The sequence below is a fragment of the Taurulus bubalis genome, assembly GCF_910589615.1.
Source record: "Taurulus bubalis genome assembly, chromosome: 21".
Taxonomy (NCBI): domain Eukaryota; kingdom Metazoa; phylum Chordata; class Actinopteri; order Perciformes; family Cottidae; genus Taurulus; species Taurulus bubalis.
In genome coordinates, this window is record NC_136609.1 from 5,631,152 (window position 1) to 5,642,494 (window position 11,343).

Consider the following 11,343-nt stretch of genomic DNA (forward strand, 5'->3'; position numbering starts at 1 on the left):
GGAAACAAGAACGGAGTTGGGATCATCACTATTAACCTCCATCCTTATGTTACTGCAGGGGTCCTCCAAGTCCTAGGAATGAAGTAAAACTCTCCCAACGACCAACCTGGTGATGTTAGGGCTATGAAATAAAATACGCAGCCTTCGTTGTTGAATGAGGCGAGAAAATAAATCCCCCCTGAAGCAGCATCACCCAGAGAATTTCCCCCGGGGAGGAAGCTTGTGGCGATACATTTATTTACTCAAATACAGTGTATAGTATTCCTTACAGTTCTTGGGAATTGAGCCGTTGGATGGAAAAACAGATCAAAACCCTGCTACCCCTCTTGAATACCTCCCTCAGCATGGAGGGTTCTAACTTTCAATCGGCACTAGTAATACTCCTCGTAGTTCTTGGGGTTGAGGCAGTAGAGGATCCCCCCGCCGAAGGAGAAGATGGTCCCGCCCCAGGCCAGGCCGTAGCCCCAGTTGAACTCGTGGTAGATCCTCAGGTTGATGCTCTCGATGAACTTGATGGGGTAGAGGACCAAGCTGCAGGCCTGGAGGACAACTGGAGGAGACGAAGACGGTAAGTCCAAGGCAGGCATCATGTCTTAAAGGGGGCATATCATGCTCCTTTTTCAGGATCATACTTTTATCTGAGTTTCTACTCAAACATGTTTTAATGTAGAATTGTTTTATTTATATTTGCCTAGATATAGCTACTGTGTATGAAACGTTTTACGTTTAAATATGTATGTACTGTGTAATTTAGCAATTCAAAAACAGCTGTAGAATTGAACACATATGTGAGTCAACATAGAAGAAAGACGTTGGTCCTCTAATCTTCCACAGTAGGGGGGGGGGTCAATATTCAATTGTATATCAATTATTAGTTATTGAATCAAAGGGACATTCTGAACAAACTTCCTCTCATGTAAAAGCAAGTTTGCTGCAAATTTGAATGAGATTGGGTTTTTGGGATTGAGTCAAATAAAACAAAAAATCTTTACATTTCTCAGCAGTCACGTACGAAAACTGCCAAAATTAGCATTGACTGGGTCGAGTAGAGAGTCAGGAGCCTGGAGGGAATGTCATTTAGCTCTGTTTAGTTTGTTGGGCACGATTTGGAAGAGCAAAATAAATCAAACTTCATCGGGCAAGAGGCGAAGGGAGGGGATGATGGTGGAGGAGAGGAGGAAGAGGTAGGGGGAGAGAAACAGAGGTGGACTTCAGTGTCAAAGGAAACGGGACGACTTTGTGGAGCGATGAGGGGAACAGGGGACAGGGCAGAGAGATAGATGTTTAAAAAGGGAGGGGGAGAGATGGATGGCAGTGGAACAAAGGAGAGCACATCAATAGTTTTTTCTTCAAAGAGAATTCATCTTGTGGGAACATAAACAAGCTCTGGCACTTTCCTGCGTTAAAAAAACAACAACACGGAATGCATAATCTCCAAAAACACACAAATATTAACACAGAAGATGTGAAAAACTGCTTTAAAGGTATTAGCTGTCTAGTAGTGTTTGTGATCTATCGTTCACTGAGGGGTCTCTTTCTAGTCCATCCCACAAACACAAACACACTTTGCTCTGCTTCTATAAGAGAGGCTTTTTGACAGGAAGGGTTTTTTGAGTGTTTGTGTGTTGAATATTCATAGATTCCTGAATTTCTAAGCTCTAAAATTATATATTGATTTGTGCTTGAAGTATTGATTATTATTGAATCAAATGCAGTGCATTTTGATTTTTTTCAAAGTAAAAGGCTTCTCTAAAGTTTGATGAGTGGTACGAGCACATTTGGGTTCCAATCCATTATGTAGAAAATGATGAGCGACGTAATCCAGTTTTAACAACTTCTTGTGGTTTCAGCCTTTTGAAGGCCCTCGCATTGTTAACATTTTAAAGACACAATCAACATGGGATCGTCTTTCAGATTATTTCCTTTATTCTGAAGTTTGTAGCAAAATAAAGCAATCCTTCTGAAACTTAGTATCAGTGCATTCTTTTCTGCCAAAGTATCTTTATCATAGTACCACTAGTAGACCTGGGTTTCCCACCAAAATAACCCAGTCAAGCAAATGAATGAATGAATGAATATATACTTTATTAATCCCCAAGGGGAAATTTTTTTATCGTCATCAGTCGTCATCAGTAGCGCTTTACCACTTGAAATACAAACACACAAGATAAAAGATCAAATATATAAAGAAGCAACAGGGATGAGAGATATATACAAATTAAAATAAAGTAATGTATATATATCTATATATATTTAAATATACACAATAAAATAGAATAGAATACCAACTAACTGGAATGAAATATATTTATATTTACAGCTGAAGAGTGTAAAAAAAAAGTAGTATTGATACGGTTAAACGATACTGACTACCAGTGATAATTTTCCTGAGCTGATCTAGAAAATAAATTACCTCTCGTATAGTTTTGTGCTCTTTGATTAGATGCACCGTGTGATTGGTTGACTACCGTTGCAGCTGCAACTGATCAGCTGGGATTGCCCGCCCTGCACACGGAACATGCAGATGTCTCATGCTGCGTTCACACCAAAAGAGTGGCGAAATATTCGCGCGAGTAGATTACATGTTAAGTCAATGCACAGATGCAAATGGTTGTGAAAAAGCAAATTTTTCGTCGGGCGGCGCGAATGAGGTAAAAAATCGCTTTTCAGCTTTTTCGCCCAACACTGAGTTGCAAAAGCCAGTCAGAGTTGAGAAACTCCGCCTGTCATTTCATTCAGACACTCGTCCTGGAGGAGTCGGAGCTGTGTGCAACTATGGATAATATTATGAACACAGACACGGGGGCATTTGATGTTCCAACGTTCGTGGGACTTCCACAACAAGTATAAAGCAGAACTAATGGTTATTTCAATGGTGAATGGCGGAAATAGTAACTGTTTTCACAGAGTAAAGCCACGGAGATAACATTAGAAATAGTTGTTATTCCTTCCATGGTGGATAGCGGAAATTAAAACTATTTTACGGAGAAAGCCGCGCCCCCTTTCCGCTGCGAATGGTTGCGACTAAAGTCAGGTGAAAAAGTGTTGGGAAAATTCGCAACTCTTTTGGTGTGAACGCGGCATGAGCCAGCGGCTAGAAGCTAACGGTGCTAACAGCAACATTCATGGCAACAGTGCTGACAAAGCTATCAGTTTTTGAAATCCTTTACGTCCATTAGTGTTTAGCTGCAGGTTTACAGGTGAGATGCAGTAATAGCAGTTATTTGGGCCATCCAGGAATCTGGAAGCAAAAGTCCTATTCATGTTTTGCAAAGACAACGTGAGGTGACTGGCATTGGAGCACTTCCAAGGGTCAGAAGGAGACAAACCTCATCAGTACAGCAGAGGGGTTTTGGTTCTTTGATAAAAAGTCAAAAGGTACAACAAAGCATTTTTTTAATTTGCCAGAGCTCTGATTCATGCTTGTGACTGGATTATATAATGGAAGCTGAGGTTACGTATCTTACATGCATAAACATGATTTATCAAAAAACTAATTTAAACGATTTAAACTTACAGTCTATTGCATTGCTACATTTTTCAAGGGACTCCTGTGTTTCTTAGCCAAAGAAATTGACTCCATCTGCAACCCGTTTTTTTTCATATGGAAACACCGAATCCGCAGTTTGCAACAAGCGGTGACGTACCAAAACAAATGAGTCAATAAGGTTATTAATAAGAGGAATGTTCGCTCTAGCCAAGTCAACGTCTGCTAAATTTGGAAATAACTGAAAGGGGTAGTTCCGAATTTTTTGTCACTAACGTGTCAAAAACCCTTGATAGAGCAGTTATAGATTATAGTTGTATATATGTAGTTATAGTTTTAGAGAGTTGCTTATAGCTTCCATGACGGTACACCTGCCCACTTCTTAAAGCTGGGAGCATGCCGACCACCACCTAAATTACTGCAGGTAATCCACTATTGATGGATTTATTTATATGTATGTAGCAACGTCATCATGAAGAAAACCTGAAGGTCACATGGTAAAACAATTTTAGAAAGGCTTGAGAAAGACCATTTTGTCTCTGACACATACGTATACTTCAATAAAGATTTAAATGTTTGAATTTTAATAAATCAAACACCACTTGGAAGCTACAGAGTGATGTAAAAACCTACTTGCAGTGAATTTACATGGGAGAAAATATGTCTGGAACCTGAGGCTCTTCTCACATTGTACCTCTTTATGTATTTAAGCTGGAAGTGGCACACTGTTTGCTTTGTTGAGGCTGAAGACAGAAAAGCTTCTCAATCACTACAGCCTGCAAAATGACTACATGAATGAGCAGTCCAAAAGTAATAAGGAGGTTTAATTCCAATCCGTTTATGCATTTTCTATTCTCATACATGCTTTGAAGGTATTTTTATGGGATAAGAAGACTCCCGGTCCATGAGAAATCACATATATTGTGTAAATCTCTACACGGGACCTTCAAATAAGATTTCCTCTCCAGTGCTCACTTCTGTGGTTTGGCCAGTATGATTCAGAAGGCAACACATCCAGTTTTGCCAAATGAAACCTTTCACGCCTAAAAAAAATAATTCTCCAATTATTCCGGGAGGTTGGAAATGAGGGAAATGGGGAAACTTGACGGTTGTCCAACTTGAGATTTGGGGCTGACTGGGGAAATTAAAGGGATAGGCATGACCCTCATAAAAATAGGATTCTCTCTAAATGAGTTTGAGGGAGAGAGAGGAGTGCAGTGTGTGTGTGTGTGTGTGTGTGTGTGTGTGTGTGTGTGTGTGTGTGTATGTGTGTGTGTGTGTGTGTGTGCGTGCCTATTTAATGGGTAAGTAAGGATTATCATTTAAATGCATGTCACTTTCCGATGTGATTACCCTGCAACCTTCCAGTTACCTTGTCTAAATTGGCTAATTAAGTGTGTGTGTCATTAGGTGTGTGTGTTTTAGCGCATATTGAACGTGTGGCCCTCGACCCAGGGCGTGTGTGTGCTGACCTGCGGCGAAGAGCATGAAGGCGACGGGCGCGTAGAATCGCCGTCTCGTGCCGATGCACACGGCAACTAGAGCGACCAGGAATGACATCAGCACCAGGGCTCCACCACCTAGCAACAGTGCCAGCGTAGCAACCTGCCAGTCTGGGAGGAAAGGAGGAGAGGAAATGAAGAGAGGAAAGTGAGAAAAGTGAGTTAGCACGAGGAGGCAACGTGCATGCAACATGTTGCATTAAAAAAAAAATCACATATAGAGAACAGTCATGAATAAATGCAACATTCAAGGATACCGGAACCAAAAAAGGAATTAAATAGGATGAAGTCTTGAGGAGGAAAGAGAGAAGGAAGAATGAAGAGAGAAAATGGATGGGAAGTGGAAGGAAAGATAAGAGAAATAAGGGGCACAGATGGAAAAGCAGGAAAGACACAATAAGGAAAGAACGGTGGTGAAATTAAGGAAGTATGACCACATACAGTAAGAGTGAAAGAAAACAAGGAAGTGAAGGGCAAATGGGGTGAGAGAAAGGGAAGTTTGGAAAGTGAAAGGAAAGTGAAAGGGATGAGATAGTGTGGTAAATCAAAGGATAGAAGGACAGAAGTCAGGCAAGATGACAGGAGGAGAAAGATGAAGGAAGGATGGATTGACAGAAAGGACGGACAAAGTTAAGTGAAAGAGAGGAAGGGAACGGGATGGGGTGAGAAGAGTAGGGAATAAAAGCAATGCTAAAAATAAAAAAGGAACAAAGAAAAGGGAAGATGGGGAGAAAGGAAAGAGGTAATTGGGAGGAAAAGTGATGCAATTAGGAAAACATTTAGAGAGAATAAAGCATGGAGGAAAGAAGGAAGCAAGGGGGGATGGGGTAAGGAAATATAAAAAGATAAAAGAGGAGACACATGCAAGTGGAGAGGCATCAACATCATGTTACAAGGACAAAGAGGAGGCGGCGTGAAAACAGATGACGAAGGGAAGAGGAGAAGTGGTGGTGAAGTTAAGAGGGGGGTAGGAGGATGTGACGGGGGGACAGAGCGGAGTGAAAGTAATGAAGAGAGAGAGAGAGAGAGAGAGAGAGAGAGAGAGAGAGAGAGAGAGAGAGAGAGCACTTAGTACCTGAGCTGACAAAAAGCCTCGGCTAAAAAGCTTTACTGGCATGTTATCAAAAATCTGTCCACATTTATATATAGGGAGCACTGTGGCTTGATGCACACTGAAATATAACACACACACACACACACACACACACACACACACACACACACACACACACACACAGAGAGAGAGAGAGATACATGCTCACATAGAGCCACACCTAAAATTGGTACTATTAACATGTCACAACCTCCGGTTCTGCCGAGTGAAGGCAATGCGGAATTGTCTTAAAACGTGCATTCTCTTTACTGACCAGCAGGGGCGACCCCTCCAGTCTGATTGTGTAGAAGTCTATGAGAAAATAACTCTACTTCTCTCTTGATTTATTCCCTCAGTAAACATGAGTTTACGATCTAAATATCTAGTTTCAAGTCTTCTTCAATACTGCATGATGTTCATTTCGTAAATGATGGTCCATTTCGAGTCAAACAGACGATCAAATGGAGTATGCTTGCTTACTGTGAATGACAGGTCGCTGCCACTACCAGATCTGTTACGCCATGATGACTACATCCACTTCTTACATACAGACTATGGTCAGACTCAAGATTGACCACTTTGCTTTCTGTCTGAACACACCTTTAAGGCCTTGTCATACATTAGATGTCACAGCAAAACTAATCCATGTGTCTTCATGTGGTTCTAGAAGCTCGATGACCCAAATAACTACATACAGGGAGAACGTTAGTTGACAAACTAGCTAGCTGGTGAGCTAACAAGCTGTTAAGAACTGGTTGCCGTGTTCACAGATTCTTTCCTTTGAAAGTTGAGTTGTGTCGAATACCAAGCTTGTTAGCTCAGTTGCTAATGTGACAATTCACGATATAATCTAGATAATCATCAAAATACTCTAAAATACGTGAAATGTCTCTAAACATAGTGGAATCATGTTATACATTTTGTTAGGACACAAAAATAGTTATTTCACTGTGAAATGTTATATTGCTAGTATAGCTTGACGTTTAGGGGCTTGACACTCACACACTCACACGCACACCAGTGGTGGGTCGTCAGGGCCTGCTAAGATTTCTCGGCTGGCCTAAACAGAATCACAAAGTTATAGCTATATTTATAATTTAATTGTTTTTCACAAATACACTACATGTATTATAATTATTTTGAATAATTATTTTACGGTAGTTAATATCATTCTTCATTGTGTGTGCGGTGTTTTAGTGCCACAGTTTTGTTGGATTGTTGTCATGTTTTGTTATAACTGTAAGCTATTATATTGAGTATTTGAACAGCACTCAGTGTTCTGATGTACGTTTCTGGGGCTTTTATTGTGAAGGGAAAAACAGAAGGAGAGGAGGAGAGGAAATGTTCTTGTGAAGTGTGGAACGAGAATAAAAGTGGTTGCCGTCTTGTGCAAACTACGCAGCATCGTGTTGTTGTTTTATTAATAAAGTGACGTATAGGTGCAAGATAAACCCTCGGCTACATAACTAAATGTGACTGGTTCTTGTTGATGTGAACTACATGCATTGTCCGTTAATGACGCAGCATCCTGTCATGCGCGTATTTATGTAAACAATATCAGACGGCACTGAAGGCCTAGGTCGAAAAAAAAAAAATTCAAACTGAAAGATCTGGATAAAACATCGATGAACTGCATCTGACGCAGAAATGTAGCTATCAGTACAGATGTAAAGCTGATGCACAGTAGCATCAACGGTATACTGCAGGGCTGTTCAAGTGGATGTATTTAGTATTTTACAGCTCGGCTATTTAAGCTGTGTAAATACAGATGATGCCTAAATTTACTTATCAAGTCTGGTAAAAAAAAAAAAAAGCTCATGAAAGATGGATGGGGAGGTGAGAGATAAATAAAATGAGAGATTTAGAGGCAGAGGGAGGGAAAGAGATGGAGATAGAGGTGAAAGATGTGATGCAGAGGTGGATGGTGGGACGCAGAGAGGGAAGGAGGAAATTAAACATGAGAGAGGGGAGCCAGGAAGGAGAGAAGATAGAGAGAGCAGAAAGGAGAGGAGAAATAAAAGCATCTTATATTAAGAAAATTCTCAATCTTGAATGATGCTGCTGATTAGAACACCGATTCAGTTTCAATGAAATGTTTCCTTGCAACAAAATATTCCTGTAGTTTCTATTTTCCAGGCTTTGCGTCATGTTTTAGGTAAAGCACTTTAGGCTCAAATTCAGTTTTTTCCTTGAAGTCGGCTCAACAAAAGCACTACAATTCTGTCCCTTGAGAGTTGTCCCAAAAACGTTGCCCTGTAAAAAAGCAATGCAACAAGGACAGGTGTATGGAGGTGGAGGGTTTCAATAAAAGACTCTCAGGAGGCTCAGGTGGTTCACGTCCATTCATATTTAACTTGCACATTCCCCCAAAGCGCAGAGCTGCTTCCCTCTGTGAAAACGGCCAATCAAATGGCAGCGTGAAAGCGAAAAGCATCAAATAACCAATCAAAACTAATGTCAGCACTATGGTTCAGTGAGAATACAATCTCTCTGTCTATCAGACACACGCATGTAATCTTCCTTTTTGACATGTGTTTTATCAATGGAAAATATGATACCATAAAGAATGTGTATGTTGCATGCCAGACTTGTAGGACCTCGAGAAGTGTCTTTTTTAAATAAACCTCCATTGTAGGTTTCAAGGGCATAGGATAGGATACATATTTTATTCATCCCCAAGGGGACATTTGGTTGTGGCAGCAGCAAACACAGTTCTAAGACATTTAAGAAAATTCAATAATAAAAATGCAAAGTATATGAAGTGTGTAAATAAATATAGTATATACAGCATAGAAATGTGTATAGACAGCAATAGACGGTACCAATATCTGAGAAACAATTTTCAGATTATCTTTGGAGAGAACACACACACGAGCAGAAGTACTTGTTGACCAGCATGGAGCAATTCTCTTCTTGTGCGGACAGCTTGATTACGAGGTCCAGACCTCACTGATTGTTTGCTGGACTGTCTCACTGCATCTGAAGGAGGTGAAACCGCTTGAAACTGACAGCTATCAATAAGGCAGCTATCCACGGTGTGAGGTGACTGGAGGAGGCAGCGTTCATTGTAGAGCTTTATACAGAAACATAGCAATAAAACAAAAATATGTGCAGTGTTTGTAGATAGTATTGAAAACTGATGATGCTTTGTTCTGCAAATCTATAATGTTATTTGATGTAATCTTGTATTTCACTAAGCAGACAGTCCAGCCCTCTCCTCCTGATGATGAAATGTTGAGTTAAAATTTGAGTTGGCCTATATCTTTTACAATTGAAAAGGCCCTTCTGGAATAGTTTTGGCTTACTAGCCACTCCATGCTTGATCAGAAGTCTAGAAGTTTTGGTTTTATAGAGCAGATAGATTTTCTTCTTGAAATACTATGATTTTATTCTCATTAAATTGCAACTTTATTCTCATATTTCAAAATTAGTTTTACAACATTTTACGATATTATTTTGACTTCTCAGAAAAACAGATGTTACATATGTTTTGAAGAGGAGCAGAAATCGAGCTGAAACACTAATGAGCTATTAAAGTTCAGGTGTTTATAAATTAATTCAACTGTAATATTGGGTTGAATATGCAAATGTAAAGAGTTTACTTAACATACAAAAGCGATAAGGACATTTTTAGGAAGGAAAGTCTTTGTCGACGAAGACAAAGAATCACACAAAAGCGCCACTTTATCTAATCTTATCTTTAAATCTTTAACAGAGATATGCTCATTTAGCATGAAAACCTGACTAAAGAAATTTCAGCTAGGACCCAAAACGACCGATTAGTTGACTAATCAATTAAGAGGATTAGAACAGAGAACAGATTCCTAGAACAGAACATTAGAACATTAAAACAATAGAACAGATTCCAAGAACAGAACATTAGAACATTAGAACAGATTCTGAGCAAAGATAACATTAAATGAGAAGAGTTGATCCTACAGGAAAATACATATTTGAAAGCAATACAGAACACATGCGAGCCTTACTGCACTGTATTGCATTATATTTTTATATTTTGAATTGTCACCTGGTACCTGAATTTTGTGTTTTCATTTACATGAATTCAAGTGTTAAGTTTTTAGGTTTACTGTGTTAGGTTTGTAATGTTGAGACTGTGATATACCTCATACATAAATCAGTAACTAAATGTATTCATTATGGAGGAACATATGTAACAAAAACTCGTCCTGCTGTTTTCACTTGAAAGTTCTGTGTTTTCTTATTTTACATCATCACACTCAGAAAGCCTTTTCTCTGAGCGTCATTGATGCAGAGGGGTGTTGCTTAAAGTCACGCAGACGCCAAAGGTTGTCTGTGTGTCGGTGTCACACACGAGGGGCGGGACAAAGTGTTGACATTTCATCCCCCTTATTTGATGTGGTTCAGCTACCTTTGAATCACAGTCTTAAAATGCATTTAATCAAGGATGAACTTATTAAACTAGTCAGTATTGGCAAAATGCATCCAAATGCAATGCTGTTTTGTTATAGTTCTATTTACCTGTTTTGCCTTGGAGTAAATACTATATGACACATATTGTAAACTTGTATTCTCTCTCACAATGTCACACATATACAGTCACTGCAACTGTTACGAATACCTCGTCCCCTCTTTCCCGCTCTTTCATTCACGCACATATGAATGGCTGCTTTGTATTTTGGAAATTGCATCAAGGACACATGTAGGCAACCGTAGAATTTATCATACCATATCCATGCTCTCTCTCCATTCTCACACATATCATCACGCTGGTTGTTTTCATGACATGCTAATTAGCGCTTGCACCAGTTTCTCACACACAGACACACACTGTGCTGCTCTGTGAACCTTTCTCACTCACGCAGAGAGAAATACCTCTGGCTGTAATATGACTGTTTGCCATGTGACAGGATTACTGCACTGCGGTGTCACATTTTTTTTCTTCACTATAAAGCCACTCCAAGCTTTCACGCTGATTAACTGCTGTAGTACTTTGGGTTCCTGTCTCCAGAACAGATTCATGAAGCAGCTCTGTACAGCATCTGGAAATGTAAATTCCATATGTAAAAACTGTGTAGTCACCGAGATGTCACTCGTTGGTTTGAGGACTGTTGTTTTAAGGTCTCAATTTGGGCCATTGTGATCTTAGCTTTTGGCAGTCGCCATCTTGGTTTTTGGCAGCCACCATTTTGGATTTTGACCTTCTTTGTTCTTGGCCATCGCCATTTTGGTTATTGGCCGTCGCCTTCTCAGCTTTTTGGCCGTCGCCATTTCGTTTTTTG

At 39.8% G+C, this 11,343-nt stretch overlaps 1 protein-coding gene across 1 annotated transcript in view; it reads right to left on the minus strand.

Annotated features, from left to right (window-relative positions):
* Positions 1-371: 371 nt before the first annotated feature.
* Positions 372-11,343, minus strand: part of LOC306753123 (transmembrane protein 47-like) — a gene marked incomplete at both ends in the record, with an annotated part of 19,998 nt that continues 9,026 nt past the window's right edge. The window contains 2 exons of the mRNA XM_079236966.1: positions 372-550; positions 4,960-5,100. Coding sequence (XP_079093092.1) covers positions 372-550; positions 4,960-5,100 — 320 coding nt within the window. The remainder of the gene's footprint in view (positions 551-4,959; positions 5,101-11,343) is intronic.